At 40.6% G+C, this 24,522-nt stretch overlaps 2 protein-coding genes across 2 annotated transcripts; one reads left to right on the forward strand and one right to left on the reverse strand.

The window, feature by feature from the left end:
- The first annotated feature begins 3,774 nt into the window (after positions 1-3,774).
- Positions 3,775-5,846, forward strand: LOC130945469 (uncharacterized). The gene is made up of 5 exons (XM_057874182.1): positions 3,775-3,785; positions 4,427-4,637; positions 4,714-4,832; positions 5,067-5,126; positions 5,414-5,846. The coding sequence occupies exons 1-5, from the start codon at positions 3,775-3,777 to the stop codon at positions 5,844-5,846; spliced, it is 834 nt and encodes a 277-aa protein (XP_057730165.1).
- A 15,868-nt stretch (positions 5,847-21,714) lies between these two features.
- On the reverse strand, positions 21,715-22,968 carry LOC130945470 (uncharacterized). Its single transcript, XM_057874183.1, has one exon. The coding sequence runs from the start codon at positions 22,966-22,968 to the stop codon at positions 21,715-21,717; it is 1,254 nt and encodes a 417-aa protein (XP_057730166.1).
- Between the last annotated feature and the right edge of the window lie 1,554 nt (positions 22,969-24,522).

Below are 24,522 nucleotides of genomic sequence, written 5' to 3' on the forward strand. Positions count from 1 at the left end.
ATTGTAGCATTTCCTTGCTAGTTTCTGGTCTCCCCAGATAGTTTCTATTCCCTCTGGTGTTAGAAATTTCATGCAAAGGTAAGGGATGGATACCACTGCTCCGAGCCAATTTTGGGTAGTTCTGTCGATTAGGGTATTGTAGGCTGACCCTACATCGACGTCTATGAAGTCGATGCTCAGAGTTTTGGATTTCGCCCCTTTTCCAAAAGTTGTGTGAAGGGGTATGAATCTCAGTGGTTTTATTGGTGTCTCCCCCAGTCCATACAGAGTATCAAAGTAAGCTCTCAATTCCTTTTCGTCTAATCCTAGCTTATCAGATACTGGTTTAAACAAGATGTCGGCTGAGCTTCCTTGATCCACCAGGGTTCTGTGAAGATGGGCATTTTCAAGAATCATAGTTATCACCACTGGATCATCATGTCTAGGAATGATTCCTCGCCCCCGACCTGGAAGACTTCCTTCAAGTGTCTATTGCGAGATGATTTTGTGAGGCCGCCTCCACCGAATCTCTCTGAGATCATATGTATATGTCTTTCCGGGTTTGTGGTGGTGGATCTCTTCAGTCCTTGTCATCTCGCTTCCTCTTCCCATGATGATCCGACCTTTCAACGAGATATCTGTCCAGCCGACCTTCTCTGTCCAGTTTTTCTATCACGTTTTTTAGGTCATAACACTCATTCGTTGAGTGACCATATATCTTATGGTACTCACAGTAGTCGCCACGACTCTCTCCCTTTTTATTTTTGATGGGTCTAGGGGGAAGTAGTCTTTCAGTATGACAAATTTTCCTGTAGACATCGACTAGAAAAACCCTCAGAGGAGTATAGGAGTGATATCTCCTAGGCCTTTCAAGGCCAACTTCCTCTTTCTTCTTGGGCTCTCTCTCTCTTTTAATGAGTGAGAGTTCCCAGGTCGCCAGCTTGGCTCTCGAATTCTGGCGTTTTCCTCCATATTGATGTACTTCTCGTCTCTCTCATGTACATCACTTAAAGAGGTCAGGTGCCTTTTCGATATGGACTGGGAGAAGGGACCTTCTCGAAGTCCATTTACTAGGCCCATAATCACTTTCTCCATGGGCAGGTCTTGAATCTCCAAGCACGCTTTGTTGAACCTTTCCATATAGTCTCTCAAATATTCCCCGACCTCATGTTTTATTCGCAGGAGGCTTGGTGCATGCTTTACTTTGTCCTTCTGGATAGAGAATCGCATCAGGAACTTTCGCGAGAGGTCGTCGAAACCGGTGACCAACCTCGGGAGAAGACTATCGAACCACTTCATCGCTGCTTTTGTTAAAGTTGTGGGGAAAGCCTTGCAGTGAGTAGCATCAAAGGCGTCAGCTAGATACATCCAACTTTTGAAATTGCTCAAATGATGCTTTGAGTCAGTGGTTCCGTCGTAGAAGTCCATATCAGAGCTTTTAAAGTTCCTTGAAACTTTTACCCTCATGATGTCCTCATTGAACGGGTCTTCTCCTCCCAAGGGAGAATCTTCTCGTTCGCTACGGGAGCTTCGACTTTTGAGAGTAGATTCCAACCTTAAGAGCTTTTCTTCTACCTCTTTTCGTCGCTCTATCTCGTTCCGCAAGTTCCTTTCAGCCTCTCGCTGTCGTTCCAGCTCTTGCTCCAACTGTTCTAGGCGCCCTTGGTGATCGTGGAACAATCCTATGAAGTTAGCCGCATAGGGTTGCCCCTCTTTTTCGGATTCGCACCCTTTAGAAGAGTTTGCCTTTGGGTCTTTCAACCTAGAGGTGCCTTCTCTATGTTGATTGGTCACCCCTTGGTGATTGTCGATATCGTCGTTGTTGTTTCCAACGTCCTGATTTTCTTGCTCGGAATCGGATGCAATATGGCCATCTTCGTGTGAGTCATCCGCCATTACTGGTTGATCTTGCAGGTCCCTGACAATAGCGCCAATGTTACGTTGGGTAACCAGAGGTTAGTGGACTGGACTCGTTGGGTTGGCCCAATCGTCTGAAGGAGAAAGCCCTTTGACTAGCTTCGCGTCTGGGAGCCTCCGTCCGACTTGTGTGTATGAGAGAATGGGGAGTGGTAGCTGCAAAGACACTCCGATATCTAAGTTAGCAAAGGGGTAAGCAGGTTTTTAGAGTATTGGAACTTAAAGATACCTGAGGGGTGTCAGTGTATTTATAGTGGTGAACCAATAACCACCGTTGGAGTAGTTTCACCTTTTTAGGAGGATAACCGTCCCTTTAGGGAAGTTGAGATATGGCTCTTGAAAGTGGGTTGAGAGATTTTAGGGACAGTTACTTATTTGAATAGGTTTTATCTGCTAGCTAATCTTCCCTCCCGACTTCCTTAGAGTAAGTCGTGGTTAGATCCGACTTCTTGGGAGAAGGTCGGTGTCGAATGAGGGCCAATTTTTATATTAGGCCTTTCATCTGGACCTAAACTTTAGTATTGAGTCAGGGTATATGAACAATTCTAATATTTAAATTAAAATATATAATTACATTCTATAATTTTATTACAAAAGAAAAATAAATAATGCATAGGATAATTGAGAAATAAAAATAATTACCAATAATCAAATTGAAATTAAATTAATTTGGGATGATGAATATATTTGTTTTTGGCTCTATGTATATACCTTAACGGTTTCTATTCGTTCAAAAAATTTAATTGTATTTATTTGTTTGCAAGGATTCCTTATATATATCAATGTATCCAATTCCCGAATGTCAAATTATCCCGTTGGCTTTCATACTACGTGGGATATAACATTTAAAATAACAAGGAGGAAAAATTAAACACACGTATATGACGCAACTAATAGAGATAGTTTGAATATTCAAATTAAGAAGGAAAACGATTATTCATTCCTCAGGAACCACAAGAAAATTCAAACATTTATCCACGGTATGGACACATGCTTCTTTGAATACACTACTACATTTTGAAGATTTAGTAACATTTTTCATTTAACATTTGTTAAAGTGTTAGTACTGGTCATAAAATTTAATATTAAGTAACATTTATTTATTAATGTTAGTAAATATATTAAGTTTTTAAAACACTTCCTAAAAATGTTACCTATTGTCAATTAAAAGTCACTCCCAATTCTCAAATAAACAAATTTAAAAGGTAAATAGAAACCACTCACAATCGTTCTCAATCCTCCTTACGTTAGGAAAAATGCTTTAAACTCTATTTCGCTACTCTTGAGACTTCAATCATCTCTTGCTCTGCCTTCAGATTCAAATTCTCAATTTCACTATTCACTGCGGTAAGCATTTTCTCTCTTCTTTAATTTTTTTCTATTCACAAAGTTCTTCAATTTCTCAATTATTGCTGATTTCGATCCAAATCTGAATTATCGCTGCTCGTTGTTGCTGCTAATGTTTGCCGCGTTAGCTATCATCATTGTCACTGTCGACGTGTAGGTGGCCCTCCGTTGCTCCTGGCTTTGTAGTCATCGCAAAACCGCCTCCGATCTTGGTCATCGCCCTCAGACATCGTCTTTGTCACCGCAAACGCAAACGTCGCTGTTGATGATCCCGCGAGAAAAGCGGGTTTGCTGGACTCGTCAAAAGATGTTCTGATTTCTCTATTATTGTTGCAATCTGCTACTTTCTTCGGAATTGTTTCTAAGAGTAAGTGATTTCTTGGATTTAGAGTTAAATTTGATTGCAATTCTGAAATTAGATACTGAAATCCTGCATGATCTGACATTGTTGTTGATTCGTGTTGTTGTTGTTCTGGTTGAAATTCAAATTTGAAATTTGAAATCCCTTTCATAGATCATATATGTGTTACCATGGCAGTTAAGTAATGTAAGAGTGTGATCCATAAATTAAATTTCAAATTTTTTATGATTGCATATGCCCTTCCACCATCATTTTCCATGCTTCAAAGTTTAATATAAGTCAATTCTTGAGCATTTATTTTTTATTTCTAATTGCAAGTCTTTTTAATTAGCTATTCGAAACTTTAATTAATGATGCATATTTTCTTGAGCAAAATATACCCAAAAAGAAAAAAGTTATCAAGTTTGGTAATACATAATTTCTCTAAAACTTGGTAGATATTATCGGTTTAGTGCGTCTTACTTCTAGCTTATTGTTGCTAGCGTGGGTGCATGTATTTGAGCGCTTAGCCGAGCAGCTGGGTCTGTAGCATGGGCATTCTACCATGTTGGTAGGGTCAATAGCTTGGTTCTCCTTTCTGAATGTAACCAATTACTCACCTATTACAAATTCTTTGGAGGTAGGTAAAATTGTAATATTGTGTAGTAAAAGGACGTGTCTGTGTTGTTAAATATTAATTAGAGTTAAACTAATAGTTGATTCTGAATTGGAGTTAAACTATGGAAGGTTTGTTGCCTGCCTTCACCTGATAGGCTTAGATATTTTATTGTCTGTGTAACTGGATTCTTACTAATAGTTGTAAGTACTCTAAATTTCTTTCAGACGCTATGGTTTACTTGGATTGAATGGATGTGGAAAATCTATTTTGCTTACGGCAATAGGTTGCCGTGAACTTCCGATTCCTGAGCACATGGATATCAATCACCTTAGCAGGGAAATTGAAGCCACAGATATGTCTGCATTGGAGGCAGTCATAAACTGCGACGAGGGAAGATTGAAGTTGGAAAAAGAAGCGGAAGCTTTGGCTGCTCAGGTTTATTTTAAGTAGTAAGGGAACTGACTAGTACCCCATTTGTTAAGTCACTTTATCCAAGTGACTTTAATTTCAGGACGATGGTGGTGGTGAAACTCTTGAATGGATTTATGAACGATTAGAGGCCCTAGATGCAGCAACTGTAGAAAAGCGTGCTGCTAAAATTTTACATGGTCTCGGTTTCAACAAGGAGATGCAAGCAAAAAAGATACGTGATTTTTCTGGTGGTTGGAGAATGAAAATTGCACTAGCTCAAACTCTATTTATGAACCCAACCATTCTTCTACTTTGATGAACCAACCAATCACCTTGGTATCCTCCCTCTCCTGCAATAATTCCCCATTTGTCTTGAATGGAGAAAATTTTGTCAGATCGTCTTGTGTTATGCACTAAAATGGTCATGATAATCATCTTTCTTGAATTATGTAGGTTCACATTGAAGTTTCTCTTGATGCTCTATGTATATGTTTTAGTTGTTGCTTTTAAAAGGCATATGATCATTAATATATCATTTGCATGTTTCATTATCTAATTCATATTCCTTATGGATTATCTTGTTATATATGGTCATCTTATGGAAGATTTCTCCTATGGTTAACCAAGTATATATTTTCTCCTACATGGTTTTGTTATACCAATATCTTAATAAGTGAACCCCAAACATGCGACAACCAATCCATAACATACCCTTTCTACATCCAAGGCAAACAAGATCTTTTCTGTGGCTACCCCGGTTTTGGCATCTCTTGTGATACTCATGGCTTTCCAATTCTCAGTCTCACTAATACTCCTTACATCATCCATCAAATATTCTACCATAATCAATCACTCAGAGTTTCCAATGCTGCCTTTTCATCAACCAACAACACTAATACACCAGATTCTTGTATTTCTGCTACACACAACCTCACCCTTCCTCCAACCAGTACCTTCAATTTTCATCAGAATAATCATAAGGATATCATGTTGTTCTTTAGCTGTAACCTGTCATCCATGCCCCTAGAGTTGTTAGATTATAGAATTGGGTGGTCTGAAGCGACCAACAAAACGGATGGTTTGGTTCTGGCATTATATAAGGACGATGTAAAAACAGTAAGCTTGGTGTCCAAGAGTTGTGAGACTGGCGGAGAGGTGGTGGACGCGGTGGTGGAAGAGAGTGAAGGAGTTGGGATAGAAGAGAAGCTGAGGAGAGGGTTCATGCTGAATTAGACAGCAAGTGATTGCAAGTTGTGCAATAGCACAGGAGGAAGGTGTGGCTTCAATTCAACTATATTCACTTTCCAGTGTTACTGCACTGATCGAATTCATGCTTCCAAATGTGATATTATTACAGGTTTTTGTGTGTGTGTGTCTCTCTCTCTCTTCTTACACGTGGATCGAAAGAGCTGGAGTATTGAAAAATGATATTTATACATTGAATCGATTTATGTACATGTATCACTATCATTCCTTATGGTTTCCACTTTTATCTTGTGATCACTGATTTTCTCCGAGTTTCTGCTTGTCATTAGTTATTACTTATTTGAAGCTAAATAGTGGTTCCTTTTCAACTTCTGAGTTGCAGATGGTAGAAGCAAGGCTTCCATGAAGATGGGACTTGCACTCGGACTAGGTAAAGGGATAGATTGTTCATCATTTTTTGGTAGCATAGTGTGCCTTTCATATAACATATAATAATCTCTGTTATAACTTAAAGATATCTAACATTAACGATATTATTTCTCAACATTGCATTCATTACTTTCTCAATTCAATGACCTCTGCAGCTGCTACAGTTACTCTGCTGTTAGTGATGGTCATCCTCTACTACACGAGACGGAAGAAGCAAAACCCGAAACACCTTCTGGTTGATACCTTTTTGGAGAGGCATGGACACCTTCAAATCAACAGGTACAACTATTCCGACATGAAGAAAGTGACCAACTCCTTCAAAAACAAACTAGGTGCAGGGGGATTTGGCAGTGTATACAAAGGACAATTAAAGGATGGGCAACATGTTGCAGTGAAGATCCTAAGTGAATTGAAAGGCGATGGTGAATATTTCATCAATGAAGTTGTGAGCATGAGCAGAACTTCTCATGTTAACATTGTTGCTCTTCTTGGCTTTTGCTTTGAAGGTTCTAAACAAGCTTTGGTTTATGACTTTATGCCTAATGGGTACAATGACTTCTCATAGAGTATAAGTGCTATAAGTTTTTTTTTCTTTTCTCATTTTATTTACATCACGAAACAAACTTGTACAATGATTATTGATTAATGAAAGAGGTTATAAAAATTTTATTTTGTGAATTTGTGAATTTAGTAAAATATTTCATGTTGTAGTAATTAATTTTAGTATATTTATATTGTGTATAATATAAAATAAAAAATAGTATAATATAACTAAAAAAATATTACTAAATATCTTTTGTAACATTTTTTAAGTGTTACAAAAAATACCTATGATGACATTTTTTAAGTGTTACAAAAAATACCTATGGTAACATTTTTTTAAGTGTTACATAAAATATCTATTGTAACATTTTTTAAGTGTTACAAAAAGTTATCTATGGTAACATTTTTCTAAGTGTTACAAAATATATCTATTGTAACATTTTTTTAAGTGTTACCAAGGAAAGTCTATTGTAACATTTCTCATAATATTACAATAGAAGATCTATCGTAACATTTTTACTAAATGTTATTAAATCTTTAGAAAAATGTTAGTAAAACTCTTTAGTAACATAGGGGATATTTAACATTTGTTAAAATGTTACTAATATATATAGGTAACATTTTAATATGATTTGGTAATATTTTTTAAATGTTAGTAAAAGTCAATTATGTAGTAATGATAGTTAACTGCTGTGAATAAAGGGGAAAATTAAGAAAATAAGTCAGTCAATGAATATGATTTATGGAAATTGGAACGTATTCGAAAGTTTATACTACTAACAAAAATGACTTTAAAAGATGCTAATTAACGACAAATAAAATTTCGAAAAATTTAAAAACATAATATATATATATATATATATATATTGAAGATAAGATTTTGATATAATTTTTTGTAAGTACAATTAAAGAAATAAAACTTTTTAATTTTTAAAATTTGATAATTTTATATCAAGTAAATTTAAAAAATTTTTTTTTTACCACAAATGACCAAATTCTTTTGAAAAATAAAAAGAAAAACCTAAAAACCAAATTTTGCTATAATTTTTTTTACATCTTCTAAATATTTATTCAAATATTCAAAACTTTTAAGCACTACAAGCCGTTTGTTTTGGTCGATGGAACACATTTGTTTAGCAAATACGGGAGTGTGCTACTAGTTGTTATTGTCCAAGATGGAAACAATAACATTCTTTCCATCGCTTTTGCACTAGTTGAATCCGAGTTTACTGAGTCATGGTATTATTTTTTTCGTAACGAACATGACGGAGCACGTTACTCTGTAGCATGGCATCCTTCTTAGATATGATAGATCTCAAGCCATTCATGTTGCTCTGAATGCTGCCAATAGTAGTTGGCATCCTCTTACAACTCACCATGCTTATTGCATATGTCATATGGCTTCCAACTTCAATATCCAGTTCAAATATGCAGAGAGAAAACGGTATCTTGTAAATGTAACTTATAGTCCCAATAAGGAAGAATATGGTTGATACTTGGACGCGTTGAAGGGGTTATCAAGAGATATGCTTGATTGGGCACTAAGGTTTAAGAAGGCACTATGGCTCCAGCACTGTGATGAAGGTCCTTGGCTTAGTCACATGACAACGAATCTCTCTGAGTATATCAACATTGTTCTAAAGGGACGAGGAACCTTCCTGTAGCTGCTATTGTGAGGGCAACTTATGAGCGGCTGCAACAACTATTTGTATGCAAGGATTATGAAGTGCAAGCTCAATTGAATTCTGGTCAGGTGTTCTCACAACAACTGCTAGTAGTGATAGAGAAGAACAAAAAGTCACTACCAAAGATGATGGTCACTCATTGTGGTCGTAGGGCTTTAGTTTTTAGTATGGATGAGACGGAGCTTTTGGAGGGATGGAGCCAAAATTCATATCATGTTAGGATTAACATGCGGTAGTGCGATTGTGGAGTTTTCCAAGCCTTGCACTATCCTTATCGTCACGCTTTAGCTGCATGTTCTGCAGCGAGCATTGAGTGGGGCGCATTTGTTGATCCAGTATATCAGATGGATTCAGTATTCAAAGTTTATGAGATTGAGTTTTCTTCTATATCAGACGAGAAGATGCGAACCCCATGGTATGGTACAAGGCTCAAGCCAAATCCATCTATCTGCAAGAAAGTGAAAGGATGACTGGCATCAACACAACTGCGTAATGAGATAGACGCAGTTGAGAGATCTAAGAAGAGGTGTGATCTTTGTCGGCAGCAAGATCATACAAGGCGAGAATGTCCTAACGCTCCAATATCGAATCATCAGTGATATAGTCTTTTAATATCAATGTAATCTTGTTTTATGTTAACTTCAAAAAGTTTATGTAATCTTAACGTTTGTGTCCAAGTCTTTAATCATTTGAATAAAAGGCGTTGTTTCCATCATTATGGTGAGTTTTCATGTTTTCAAATAGAGCATTCGGATAAATAATATAACATACATATCAAAGATGAGCAACTACTACATAATTCAGCTAGTAACAAGAGTTCTAAACGTTATAAGTACCTGAAAACAAATATACAATACGAAGCATTATAAAAGAGATACAGTGAAAGAACTATGACTGTCCAGGATGGTGATCAAGCCAGTGACTCATCCCATATGTAGATGGACGTGCCTATTACAGACAAATCACAGGCTGGTAAGTGAAGAGAATGACTGATGACCAGATGACGAGAGTGACTGATAACCTGGAGGTGAAGGAGGTGGCACAATAGTCTGGTACGCTCATGTGGGTTGTATAGGAGGATATACTGGAGCCACCTGTGTAGTCTTATACGTTGAGAGTATAATGGTAACCTCACCCCGCGGAAGGTGAAAAGTATGGGTCTCTAGTCTCCACCGCTCTACAAATGCAAAGAGTAAGGTATTATCGAAGATGAAATTCCTTAGCTCTACTGCATGTCCAAACCCAGCCTCCCTATATAAGGTAGTAGCACCTCAGGCAGCGGAAGCCCCAAAGTCACACGACGTGCCAAGAGCAATTCAGGTGATTATACAACTACTATTCATTAGTCTTCTAAAACTTATTGCCTATTTCATTTGATATTGTTTTACAATAAAATAATTACGAATATAACTTAATTAAATTTAATTAAACAAGCTAATGCACATGATTATATATGTATTATTTACTTAATAATACAATTTACTTAAATTTAAGCATGACTCATAAACTAATTTAATGCAAAAAAATATTATTTAATTAAGAATAACAAATAAAAATTATAATTATTTTATAATAACTAACATGACAAATAAAAATTATATCATATCACTAACTAATTTAATGTACAAAAGAATATTTTATTTAATTAAAAATAAAAAATAAATATTATAATTATTTCATAATAAACTAACACGACAAATAAAAAATATTTCATATCATTAATTAATTTAATGCACAACAGGATATATTATTTAATTAAAAATAACAAATAAAAATTATATCATATACACATAATTAAATTCTAATCTTCTACTTTTTTAACAATTCTCATCCAAGTAAATACTAAACATATAATTAACTAAAACTAAATAAATCAAAATATATTAACTAATTTCCTATTAAAAATAACTAATAGATAAAACTGATCTCGAAATCCAGAACTTCAGCTACATGCCAGATTGCGTTCAATCTGTTAATATATTCTGATCAAATGTAACTCTCTCGTCTAATTATGTCTACTTTTAAAACTATCATAAGCTCTAAAAATGTGAAATGAAACAATGAATTTCCGTTACACAATCCTTAGGCTTTTTTATTAAAATAAATAAAGAAAAAACATTAATTTCTTAAATACGCATACATGAAATTAATTCTCACAATACGCACCTTCATCTCAAGGGAGTCACCCACGAATTGGGTTTCGCTACCAACTCCGGAAAGGTACAAACGAAATGGAGAGATTGCCTGACAAAATTTACGTGAAACTCCAAATTAAGCATATCAGGTGAGGCGCCCACGAATTGGGCCAAGGCGTGGCTGGCCCACGCGAAATGGTGCATTTTCATTTCGGCGCCCACGAAATGCGCAGCAATAAAATAGTTTGGATTTTTTATGAAGGCTACAAGTTTCCAGTGCGTCGGTCCGTACATGCATGCATTGGCTTGGCATGTTCACATTCTCCACCAATAATGACAGCATGAAAAAAGTTTGAGAGACCAAGCAATGAGATTATGAGTTCTGCATTAGCTCTTGGAGCATTGGTCACTGCCGCTCGCTTCAGCCCACGACTTTCAATCCATTCCCTCACTTTATCAAGGCTATTCAATGGCTTTACTTGCTCTTTTGCCAATCTGTACAGTCCATCAAGTGAATTATACTATGAATTTTAAAACAAACAACAATGAAAAAGAAAATTAGGTTAGCAGAGTATATACTTTTGGAACATGTCTTCCTTGTCATCTACAAACTTTAAGCCTCGTTTAAGATCACCAAGAAAGAGAGCCAAGGCAATATCATCATTGTGCTTGCCGGTAACACTCTCAATGAAAAATTCCTCTGTTATAGGAACTTTTTCGCATCTGGCCCGCTAGATTTGTCCATCTGCTTTCAATTCGCGTGTACTCCCATGGTGTTGATCCAATTCGCAGACGCTGGACCTGATTTGCTCATTTTGTGGTTGCAGTCCTTGAGGTGGATCCTGGTCCATTTCGTGGGTGGTTCCTATGAGTTGGTAGCCAAACCCATTTCGTGGGTGATTTTCTTGAGATGGAGCTATGTATTGTGGAAATTAGTTTCATGGATACGTATTTAAGGAATTAATATTTTTTCTTTATTTATTTTAATAAAAAAGCCCAATCCTTATATAGTGGTAGACGGCATCTCGAGTACTTTGTTGGATACACAGTATTCGGTTTCTGCCTTCTAAACATATCCGGTAGTATCCAGGTTATGCTTTGTTGGCGTGTTTCATATCTAAGGTACAAGGTATGCAGAATATTTGTTTAACCTGCTTTTGGGCACTTTATCGAAGATATGACTGTTAACGGATAAATATAAATATAATATAGATTATATATTTTCATAAATATTATATTTAAATAATTTAAATAAAAAAATTCTTTAATTAATAGATACAGATTAAGTAAAATATTTTGTTTGTTATAAAAAAAATATTTAAATTTTAAATAACTTAAAAGTTTAAATTGTTATGTAATTACATTTTTGGTATTTAAGTTTTTAAAATTTAAACTCTACCTGTAAAATTAATATTTTAATTCTAACTAAATATTTAAATTTTAAACATTTTAAATTTAAATAATTTTTACGTAACTAATTAAATACTTTATTTAATTATGTCATTATTTAAAGATTTAAAATTTAAAAATTAAAATAACACTAATAACAAAAAACTATTAATAAAATTTTAAATTAATATTTAAATAATAAATCAAAATTAAAAATTTAAATTATAAATTAAATTTCATTAACTATGCATTATTATTTATTTTATAGTGTTAAAAAAATATGTTAGATCATGCCTAATATAATTTAATATATGATAATCCAATATATTATATGTTGTTTTAGTTTCTTTTTTTTGGTTCCTTTTTCTCCTCTAATGCTATTTTATTCTTTTTTTTTTAAGATGCATCTTCTTCTTTTTCAAAATAAGATTCATGTTATACATATTTGTCATAAAAAAAATAATTTCTTATACTTTATTCTCCTTTCTTTAATTTTTTCTTTTTATTTTTATTCTATCTTTTTCTTATGCTCTTGTTCTCTCTACTCTATTCTTCTGCATCACCCATTTTGCAGTAGATGTATTAGAAATGGCTTTGAGACTGGCTCTATTTTAGGAGTGTTGTGTCTAAAATGGTGACAAAATCCATTTCGCAGACGTTTCATATGAATTGATCATACGTATTTTGATAATACTTTTGCTTTTTGCGTATTTAAGGAATTAAATTATTTTTTATATTTATATATATATATAAAAGCCTCCTCAAGTGAAAAAACTCAAACAAATATTAAAAGGTTGATGATTGATTTAAACATGCCACCTAAGGATAGTTAAGGGGGTCAAATCTTAAGAATTCTAATGATGAGATATTGCAAACATATTTTGAAAGCCGTGAGAGTTATGTGATCAGAGATCCAAAGACCAATCCCTATCAATTAAATTCTGTATCTGATTGAACTTGTGGATATACCTGATGAGGAAAAGGAAGGGATAAACTATTTCACAAACTCACAACTCGCACTGACATACGATTGTATGATCACCCTGTTTATTTTTTTCTGTTGAATCTCGAGGTAATGAATCAAGATTGTTCATTTGGTTAGAGAGGCCTCGAGGAAGATCTGACTAATCAGTTTGAGATGAAACAATAGTTTGAAAATAAAGAAAAAGTTATTACGACAGTTAAGATGTATATCATTAGGAGGATTGTGGAGTATAAGATACTAGATAATAATTAATTAAGATAGGTTGTGCAGACAGTGCAGTGCATTCAGTTTGGAACGGATTGTCAATAGATCATAAGCATTTCTTTATCAATATTAAGACTCAACTGATATGCCACATCTTGCAGGGTAATAGTTATCTCATGACAAAACTGATAAAAAACATGTAACTTGGGATGCCATTTTTCAATCAAAGCAAACACTAATATTCAGTTATAGTCCCACTCAATCATATAAACTACGTACTCAAATCCAACACGTCTAATGTGTGTCCTGATGTCCTCGTTAAACCTCGTCAATAAATTTCTTCTCATTCCTAAAACCAGACACCCTAACAAAAAAGTCATACTTTAATCTATAAAAAAACATAAATTAGATATTATACCAATTATCCGAGTCTTCTAACAATATAGTCAATACAGTCTAATCTATAAAAGATGTCTTTGTAGTCTAATAAATTTTGCATCATCAAGCTACACTAAAATACATTAAATTATAATAAAATAAAATAAAATAAATATAATAAAACAATTTAAAATGAACTAAACTAAATTTATTATCATAACAACCATTAAAATAATCTAATTTAACAAATTAACATAAAATAAATTTTAACACAAAATAGGATAAAACTATTATAACATATTAAATATAAACTAAAAATATTAAATAAAATAATTATAACATATTAACTCTACCTAACTAATATCAGAAAATATTAATCTAAATATTTTTTAAATACACTGACATCTAATATTATCCAATATAATAAAACATAAGTTAAATATAAGTATATAACATTATTTATTCTATTAATATCTATCTAAATAATTATTTCTATAATATCTAATAACTATTTTTACATAATATCCATTTTAAATAGTTAAATATAATAAAATTATCAAAAAAAATATAACAATAAATTAAATTAACTTAAAAAGAAGAGAAGAGAAATTATTTAGTGTCTAATAAAATGCAAAGAAGGATAAATAGAGTAGAGATTAAAAAATGTGAGAATTTTGCAAGGAGATGAGACGAAAAGAAGTGGAATAAATAAAGTGAATGATAAATTTCGGAAGTCCACTTTATCTAACTGGACGAATATGGTAAAATTTGCCGAGAAATCAGACGAATTATGAAAAAATTGATGAAATTTGCTGAGGGCTTGAGCGAATTTCATGAAAACTCCCAAACAAAACGGATTCTAGAGTTTAATATTAGTTTAATATGGTTTTGGAATTAAATATTTTTATTTTATAATAAAAAAATATTTTGAATTAGTGTCTAAATCTTTTAACTACTAAATTAGTAGTTAACTCAAAAAATAAATAAATAGCCAAATTCATTCTTAAAAAATTAGTTGTTCTCTAAATTGATTCCTGAAAGATTTTTTTAACTAAATTCCTGCTTTAAAAGAATTAATAAGATTAATTATTTGGATTAATCTCTACATACAAGTGTTTTGTATTTACAAGCTTTACAAGTCTGAATGAAACCCACCCATTAAACGCGCGGCTTATGTTACGTACCTTTTTAACAGAATTTTAAATCAATTCAAATTAATTAACGCACAAAAATATTGTTCGGTGGTCGGTTTCCGGACAGGTCGGGTGTGCGAGTGAAGGGGTGAGGACGCTTTAGCTTGGGTCGCACCGGAGGCGAACTAGTCGAGCGGACGAGCACTTGGTCTGAAGAGAAGATGAGGGGGGTGCCACCTGCAAGGACACTCCGACGCTCAAGTCAGTAATGTGCAGGCGGGCAGAATAACGAGGTGAAAAGATGTGACGTACCTCGGGGGAAGAGCCAATCTTCCCCTTATATACATGTCAGTAGTGGGCCCCCTTGAGAGGACAGGCCCATATCCCCAAGGACGCTGTCCTGAAGCCGCGTGTGAACCGTACAGGACGCGTGTCCGGGTCGGTTGGGGGGCGCGTGTCCGGGTCGGGTATTGCTTGGATCGGGTTGACCCGCGCGGATTTTGGGCCAGGCCGTAACAGTGCCCCCACGCGCCAATGGTAGTCGTGGGAGCTACCAATGGCGTGTCGTCTCGCATCTCGCTTGGTCGGCCGCTCGTGGGAAGGATATGCCCTCAACGCGCGTGTCCCTTGGTTGCTCAAGCAACCGTTTTATCGCTTCGTTTCTTGCGCCGAGCATTGAATGCTCATAATGGGGTGGAAAAACCCCGTTTGAAAAGACCATCTTGCCCCCAGTCGTTTCGCGCTTCCTGGGGTGGTTTTTAAATGATTGGTTTCGTGCTTCTGTGCCTTTTTTCTGTGCTTTTTCACACTTCCCATTCCTCTCCTTCTTCACCTCCATTACGAGATTTGTGTATATCGCTGTGGTGCCTTGCATTTCTCCAGATTCGCAACTTCATCTTCTCCTCACCAACTAAGGTAACTTTCGAATCATTCTCCCTTCTATGCATTATTTTTGTTTGCTTGTTGCTTGGTTCTGTTACTGTTGTGTGGCCTTCCAATGGCGGTTATGCGTGTTAGGGGGGGAGCCATTCCAGGGTAGGCTTTTCCCTGTCCACCTCTAGTGTTTGTCCTTAGTTGGGGAGTAGTGGTGTGCTTGAATCGAGCAACCGATCTACCGATCTCTTAGACTAACTGGATGATCCCCCCGTGTAGGTATGGCTCGCACGGTCTCCCGGGCTTCCGTTAACCCCGCGGCGTATGATCCTTATGCCTGGGTTGTTTCCGACGTGAGGGATTCACCCAACCAAATGGGCGAGGAAGAGCTCACCGAGTTCCGACTCGCCTATTATCCTAGGCTATTACCTTCCGGTCTGCCCAGGGTCGGAAGATCTTCGGTTTGTTTGAAGATTCATATCATGGGTTTAAGGACAAATATTTTAAGGTCCGCCCTGTCAAAGGTCGTCATCCCTTTTGGTTGTCTTTGGAGGGGGTACGGCTCATCCCGACCTATTGGAGTTTCGGGGCAGGGTCCAATACTTTTATTAAAGTAACTTATAGGGGTATGTCGAAGGTGGATAAGCAAATTGCCGAGGTATTGATGGCGGTTTTTGGGAAGAACCAAGTAAATCCCCACCTCCTCATGGGTGACCGGGAGTCCGGTCGTAATTATATTTGTGAGAAGCTTTTTGCTTTACCCTTTGTCTTTTTTCTTCTGTTGATAGTACGTGGCGATTAACCGACCTTCTTTGTTTTCCTGCAGTGGATATGTCTGCGTCGGTGACGGGTCTTCCCGACTTGTTTCAGACCTTTCTAGGTGGTGAAGACGAGGAGGGTGACGAGCAACCAACCCCTGAGGGGCCTGCTGCTCCTCCGGAGGACAAGGGTGCTCCCGAGCAGGTGGCCGCTACTGACGACATTGGCACCTCAGCTCAGGGTGCCGCGGTCGAAGGCGGCAAAGCAGTCCATGCCTCCCCTTCCCACGAGGTGATTGGAACAGGGGGTTCCGTGCCTACTCCGGACGATGATGAAGAGGTCGAAGAGGTTCCCAAGCTGAAGAGAAAAAGGAAAGCCTCCACGGCGTCGTCTAGCCCCGAGGGCGTTCTTACTGTCATGGAAAGAAACTTTGACGCCGGAACTTTCATAGATTCGCAGTTGATCCCCGGTACTGAGGAGTATTTCCATGAATCGTCCCTTGCCGGGCAGGCGAGGTGGATGTATCGCACTCTCCTTCGCGGCGCAGTCATAGCTCGGAAGGCCGAGTTCGAACTGTCCGGGATGGAGTCCCTTCGCAGGAGGTTGGATTCTGCCGGGAAGGCTAATAACAAGCTAAAGAGTGAAGTTGAGACCCTTCGGGAGCAATTGACTCAATCTTCGGAAAAGCTGGACGCTGCCGAGAAGAAAGCCGCCACTGCCGAGCAGAAAGCTACCGCCGCCGAACAGAAGGCAACAGCTGCCGAGAAGAAACAGAAGGAGTCGGATGCGACGGTTGAACGTTTGGTCGAGCGTGAAATGGCTTTGGAGGGTCAGGTCGGTGCGGCGCAAAAGCGTGTGGCCGAAGTTGAGAAGGAGAAGCAGGCCGTGGAGGCCGAACTTTCGACATGGAAGGCGAAGTATAAGGACGTCGTCAAACAGGGCAAGGGTGCGATCCTGGCTACCGAGGAAGCCCTGAAAGCTCAAATTAAAGTTGTTGCCCCCGAATTTGACACGTCGGCGATTGGTGTCCGCAAGGTTATTCAGGATGGCAAGGTTGTCGATGTCCCGAAGAAATGAATTCTCTTTTTATGGTTTTTGCCTAGCCGCTTTGTTTTGACTTGTGAACGATTTGATGTTTAGCCGTTTTATCTTGGCTTGCGATCAGTGACCGTTTTAATCGTTTGCTCATGTTTTCGTGATGAATTTCCGCTTCTTTTAACCGTTTTTGGTTTATTGTTGTCACTTATATCAATGGCCGACGGCCTTTTGTGTAGTCGTTACGATTGTGGTTGACGGGTTCCCGGGGTGATCAGTCCCGGGGACGCGCGTCGTCGTTGGACGTGGTGGTTTATCTGGAAAATTAAGTGACAAAATAGGAGAGAAAATTTGCACGAGTATATCTTATTCGGTAACCACATAAAGGACTTGAAAATTATTATAAAGTTCAAACGACAAATTAACTACTTAGCTAGATTGGCCGGCATGTCGTTCTGTCCTCTAGGAGTAGAATCTTCTAAGGTTGTCCGCGTTCCATGTCCTCGGGACCTCCTTGCCATCAAGCTTTTCTAACTTAAAGGCCCCCTTTCCCATCACCTTTTTGACTCTGTAGGGGCCTTCCCAGTTTGCCGCTAGCTTGCCCTCTCCAGGGGTCGGCAGGCCGATATCATTTCGCCTTAAGACGAGGTCGTTTGGCTCGAACTCCCTTTTGAGCACTTTGGTGTTGTAGCGCAGAGCCATCCTTTGCTTCAGCGCCGTTTCTGTCAAATGGGCCATTGCCCGAGCTTCATCTATCAGGTCCTTTTCCACGGTTTCCTCTACTCCTTTCAAAAGCAACCGCGGACTCGGTTCACCGATCTCTACGGGTATTACTGCATCCACCCCGTACGTTAGTCGGAAAGGAGTTTCCTTGGTGGAGGATTGCTCGGTTGTTCGGTAAGACCAGAGGACCGATGCTAGCTCGTCGGCCCAAGCACCCTTTTTGTTGTCCAACCTCTTTTTTAGCCCTGAAAGGATAACTTTGTTGGCGGACTCTACTTGTCCGTTCGTCTGAGGGTGTTCTACCGAAGAGAACCTTTGCCTTATACCCAGGCCGCTGAGAAATTCTGTGAACTTTTTATCAGTAAACTGTGTACCATTGTCCGTGATGACGACTTCCGGTATCCCGAATCGTGTTATCACCTGCCTCCACATGAATTTCCTGCAATTGGCCGAGGATATGCTAGCCAGTGGCTCGGCTTCTATCCATTTGGTATAGTAATCAATTGCCACTATGAGATATTTGACCTGCCCAGGGCCGACCGGGAAGGGTCCTAAGAGGTCGACTCCCCACTGAGCGAATGGCCGGGAGGTCGTTAGCAAGCTTAGCTCTGAGGCCGGCGCCCTGGCAAAGTTGGCGTTCTGCTGGCACTTTACACACCTTTTGACAAACTCTTTGGAATCTGCCATCATCGACGGCCAGTAGTATCCAGCTCGGATTAATTTCCTTGCTAGGGCTTTGCCTCCGATGTGGTGCCCACAGCAGCCCTCATGGACTTCCGTGAGGACGTAGTCCGTCTGGTCGGGGCGTAGGCACTTCAGCAGGGGTTGGCTGAGCCCTTTCTTGAATAGCTGTCCTTGGATGACGGCGTATTTGGCCGCTTCTCTCCTTAACTTCGCCGCATCCTTTTCATCACCAGGGACTTGGCCGTGTTCTAGGAAGTTGATGATGGGGTCTAGCCATGAAGGACCTAGGCTCGTTACGTGCAGTGTGATTGCTGGTTCTCTTGTCATGCCTTGGATGAGAGATCGGTTGCTCTCCCCTGGCCTTGTGCTGGCCAACTTTGATAGGAGGTCTGCCCGTGTGTTTCTTTCTCTGGGTACGTGATGGACCGTGATCTCTTCGAACTTTTGACTCAAGCTTTTAACCTTTTCCAAGTACTTTTGTAGCAAGGGGTCTTTGGCCTGGTAGCTACCGTTTACTTGGGAAGTGACGACTTGGGAGTCGCTGCATATATCCAGTCTTCTCGCGCCGACCTCTGCCGCTAGGGCTAAGCCTCCTATGAGGGCTTCGTATTCCGCTTGGTTGTTCGAGATGGGAAACTCGAATCTAATCGACTGCTCGTATACGACCCCAATCGGGCTTTCCAGGATGATCCCGGCACCTCCGAAGGTCTGGTTGGAGGCTCCGTCCACATGGAGCTTCCACCGTGTTCCCATGTCTTCGCCTGGGTCTCCCGTTACTTCAACTAAAAAATCCGCCATGGCTTGCGCCTTGATGGCTTGCCGGGGCTCGTACCGTATGTCATATTGGGAGAGTTCGATGGACCAAGCCATCATTCTTCCAGCCAGATCGGGTTTTTGGAGAACTTGCCGGATCCCTTGGTCCGTCCTGACGACAACTTGGTGACTTTGGAAGTACTGTTTTAACCTTCTCGAGGAAGTTAGGAGTGCTAAGGCTAGCTTCTCCAACTTGCTATATCTTAATTCTGCCCCTTGCAGGGCCCTGCTTATGAAATAGACTGGCTGTTGAGCTTTCCCGTCCTCCCGTACCAGAACTGCGGCCAGGGCTTCGCTTGTTATAGCGAAGTACAGGTATAGTGGTTCCCCGTCCTTTGGCTTCCCGAGAACGGGAGGTGCCGCCAGGATTTCCTTGAAGTGTTGAAAGGCTTCTTCGCATGCGGGTGTCCACTCAAACGCCATCCCTTTCTTCATGAGGTTGAAAAATGGCAGGGCCTTTGTCGCCGAAGCCCCGAGAAATCGAGATAGCGAGGTTAACCGTCCTGCCAACCTCTGGACGTCCTTGATGCAACCCGGGCTCTTCATCTGGATTATTGCCTGGCATTTCTCCGGGTTAGCTTCTACCCCTCTCTGAGTTATCATGAATCCCAGGAACTTGCCGGCTTCCATGGCGAAGGCGCACTTGAGGGGGTTCAGCCTCATACCGTGTTGACGGAGAGACGCAAATACACTTGCCAGGTCGTTCAAGAGGTCGTCAGGTCGTGTTGTTTTTGCCAGGATGTCGTCCACGTAAACTTCAACCGTTTTTCCTATGAGGTCGTGGAATATTCTGTTCATCAGTCTTTGATATGTCGCCCCCGCATTTTTCAAGACGAACGGCATCACCTTATAGCAAAAGGTTCCTCCTGGCGTTATGAACGCCGTCTTGTCTTCGTCGGGACGGTGCATCGGTATCTGATTGTAACCGGAGTAGGCGTCCATGAAACTCAGATACCGGTATCCCGCCGCGGCGTCGACGAGTGCATCTATGTTGGGGAGGGGGAAGCAATCTTTGGGGCATGCTTTGTTAAGGTCTGAGTAGTCCACGCACATTTTCCACCTGCCGTTGTGCTTTCTCACCAATACCACATTCGAGAGCCATGTCGAGTAGTCCACTTCACGTATGAAGCCTGCTTCTAGGAGGCTGGCCGTTTGCTTGGCTACCTCCTCTGCTCTTTCCGCCGACATCTTTCTTCTTCGTTGAGCCACTGGGCGTGCTTCCGCTTTGACGGCTAGGTGATGTGAGATGATTTTTGGATCTATGCCTGGCATGTCGGTTGGTGTCCAGGCGAACAAGTCCCTGTTGGCCCTTATCATTTCAATCAAAGGCTCCTTCAGCTCACGTGGGAGGTTCTTGTTAACGAATGTAAACTTTTCCTCTTCGTCACCGATTCTAAACTTCTCGAGGTCCCCTTCTGGTTCTGGCCTCGGCTTGTCCTCTACTCTGGCATCAAGGTCGGCTAGAAACACGCCGGATGCTTCCTTGGACTTCTTCCTGAGGGAAAGGCTGGTGTTGTCACAAGCGACCGCCGTCTCGAGGTCTCCTCTTATGATCCCTATGGATCCATCATCGGTGACGAACTTCATAACTAGCAGCTTGGTGTTGATTATGGCTTCAAAATCATTGATTGTTTTTCTTCCCAAGATGATGTTGTAGGCTGTGGAATCTCGGAGAATTACGAACTCGGCCATCGCCGACCTTCGACCTTGGATCTGCCCCACCGAGATTGGTAGGGAAATGACTCCGTCCGGTTTGATGAAGTGGTCGCCTAGCCCGATAACCCCGTGCTGGTGAGTCGTCAGGTCGGCGTCCTTTAGCCCTAGTGCGTCGAAAACGTTGCGGAACATGATATTTGAATCAGCTCCTGTATCGACAAGGATCCGTTTGACGAGGCCGGTTCCCACTCTGGCCGTTATGACCATGGGGGGGTTTTCCGGGGCGTCGCTGAACCATTGGTCCTCCGGGCCGAAAGAAATGGATGGAGGTTTTTTAGAGCTTTGCACTGGCGGGGATGAGATCGCCAGAACCTTGGCGTCTTTCTTGTATGCCGATCGGGATTTTGGTGCAGCGTTTTTTGCCGTTACCACGTTTATCACAGTGAGGCCATGGTCTCTGTCTTCGGGTTCCTATCGCCGCTTGGCCGAGCGTGTCTTGCCTTCCTCGTCTTGATCGCGATAACGTCTTCTCGGCTCCCTAATGAGATGAGAGAACGCTGCTAGCTTTCCTTCCCTTATCGCCTGTTCTAGTGCATCCTTTAGGTCGAAACAGTCTTGTGTTTGATGGCCGTATCCCTTATGGTAATCACAATAAAGGTTCTTGTTTCCTCCCGTACGGTCCTTAAGTGGTCGAGGCTTCGAAAGAATTCCTTTCTCAGCTATTTGTTGATAAACTTCCACGATGGGGAGGGTGAGTGGAGTGTAGTTAGTGAATTTTCCGACTCGAGGGAACGACCTAGGTGCTTTGTTTGATGCCTCCTCCCTGGCCTTTTCTTTTGCTCTCTCACCGTCGCCACCAGACTGCCGAGCCTGGCCGTAACCGGACTGCCGCTTATTGGCAGCCACGACTCGGCTGACTTCCTCGTCGTTTATGTACTCCTTGGCCACCGTCTGGATTTCGTGCATTGTCCAAACCGGCTTCGTGGTGAGGTATTTTCGGAAGTTCTCGTTGAGGAGGCCGTTTGTCAGGCAGAGACTGGCCACCGAGTCGGTTAAGCCGTCGATTTCCAAGCATTCATCGTTGAACCGATCTAGGTATCTCCTAGTCAGCTCTCCTTGCCTCTGGGTTACCCCTAGAAGGTTGATAGGATGCTTGGCCTTTGCTATTCGCGTTGTAAATTGGGCCAGGAATGCACGGCTGATGTCCGAAAAGTTGTAGATGGAACCTTGAGGGAGGCCGTTAAACCATCTGATCGCTGGTCCTGCTAGGGTTACCGGGAAGGCGCGGCACCTTACTTCGTCTCCTACTCCTTCTAGGTTCATCCTGGCCTCAAAGGCCGTGAGGTGTTCTAGAGGATCTTGAGTTCCGTCGTACCTCATGTCCGTTGGCTTGTCGAAGTGTTTCGGCAGCCGGACCTCGAGGATAGATCGGTGGAACGGGGTGACGCCCATTATGACAGGTTGTCGTGTTCTTCCTTCTTCGCGACCTCTTGTCGCTCGATGGGTCGGTCTGCCGCGGGAGTAGATGATCGTGTCATTTCGTCTCCTCCTTATGGGTGACTCCTCCCGCGAGCTCTCCGCTTCCGTCCGCGGGCGGCTTCGGTGAGAGTCTTCCTCCTCGCTCCCGGGGGACGGGGTGTAGCTCGGGTCGGTAGACCGTCCCTCCCGCTCCCGGTCGGCAAGCTGCCGTTCTAGGTTCTGAACTCTGTGGCGTAGCTCTTGCATTATTATGGCGCTATCGCCGCCCGTTCCTCCGAATGGTCGTGTCCTCGTGTGTCGATGGGGGACCTCCGCCGCCCCGCTTGCGAGGCGACGGAGGCTGCCCCCTCCGCTCCGGCTGCCCGAGCGTGGTCGCCGGGACCCAGTACGACTTCCATTTAGACGTCCCCACAGACGGCGCCAATGTTCGGTGGTCGGTTTCCGGACAGGTCGGGTGTGCGAGTGAAGGGGTGAGGACGCTTTAGCTTGGGTCGCACCGGAGGCGAACTAGTCGAGCGGACGAGCACTTGGTCTGAAGAGAAGATGAGGGGGGTGCCACCTGCAAGGACACTCCGACGCTCAAGTCAGTAATGTGCAGGCGGGCAGAATAACGAGGTGAAAAGATGTGACGTACCTCGGGGGAAGAGCCAATCTTCCCCTTATATACATGTCAGTAGTGGGCCCCCTTGAGAGGACAGGCCCATATCCCCAAGGACGCTGTCCTGTAGCTGCGTGTGAACCGTACAGGACGCGTGTCCGGGTCGGTTGGGGGGCGCGTGTCCGGGTCGGGTATTGCTTGGATCGGGTTGACCCGCGCGGATTTTGGGCCAGGCCGTAACAAATATAACTTCCATTTTTCAAAAGATTTCGTTTCTTTTTTCGAGTTTCTTGTCAAATTTGTTGGATCTCCTTCGTGCGTTCTCTCTTTGCTTTGTTTTTTTTTTCATGATTTCTGAAATCAAGCCTTGAAATCGTTTTGAAGATAATGGAATTTCAGAAATACACTTAAACGATTACATAAATACACCCAAACGATTACAGACATACACACAAACGGTTAAAGAAATACACCCAAACGGTTACAGAAAGGATTACAGAAATACACCCAAAAGATTACAAAAATACACCCAAAGGATTTAAAAAATACACCTAAAATAGGGGGAGACAGTATATTTTTTCTTGAAATCTTTTAATGTTTTGCTGGTTAAGGATGAGACACATGGCAGAAACAATCTAGAAGAAAAACCTAGAAGAACAGTAAAACAGTACCTTGAATAATGTTTCTTCCTTTTTTCTGGTGATTTTTGATGGAGATTTGTATATTTTCTTCTTGATTTCTTCTACTCTTCGCGAGGAGTTGGAACGTTTATGCAGAATTGTAGTAGTTTGTTTCGAATGTCCCTTAAATCTTGATGGTTTGCGTTTTGATTGAGGAAGAAGAGGAAGAGTGAACGTGTTGTGGAAGGGTCACATGTTTTTTTCTTGATGAGTTGCGTTTTGATTGAGGAAGAAGACGAAGAGTGAACGGTGTTGTTGAAGGGGCACGTGTTTTTTTCTTGGACTTGGAACAACTTGTATAGCTTGTAAGCCAAAAAAATTTGTACGTGTAGCATGTCTCTAATTTATGTTAAGTGACACCATATTAACCACAACACAAATATGACAGTTTTAATTAGCTGCTAACATAATAATTTTATGAAACTATATCAAATTAATTCAAAATGAAGAGAATTTTAAGACATTATTTTTTTAATTTAAAATTGATTTAATTTAATTTCATAAATTTATTATATTAACAAT

The sequence above is a fragment of the Arachis stenosperma genome, chromosome 8 (genome assembly GCF_014773155.1).
Source record: "Arachis stenosperma cultivar V10309 chromosome 8, arast.V10309.gnm1.PFL2, whole genome shotgun sequence".
Taxonomy (NCBI): Eukaryota; Viridiplantae; Streptophyta; class Magnoliopsida; order Fabales; family Fabaceae; genus Arachis; species Arachis stenosperma.

Bases quoted from the DNA above. Each gene is read 5' to 3' on its own strand.
- LOC130945469 (XM_057874182.1), top strand. The intron at 4,833-5,066 runs GCAAGCAAAAAA...TGAATTATGTAG, and splicing joins CTCGGTTTCAACAAGGAGAT to GTTCACATTGAAGTTTCTCT. The intron at 5,127-5,413 runs GCATATGATCAT...TCCAATTCTCAG, and splicing joins TTAGTTGTTGCTTTTAAAAG to TCTCACTAATACTCCTTACA.
- LOC130945470 (XM_057874183.1), bottom strand. From the start codon at position 22,968: ATGCAAGAGCTACGCCACAGAGTTCAGAACCTAGAACGGCAGCTTGCC.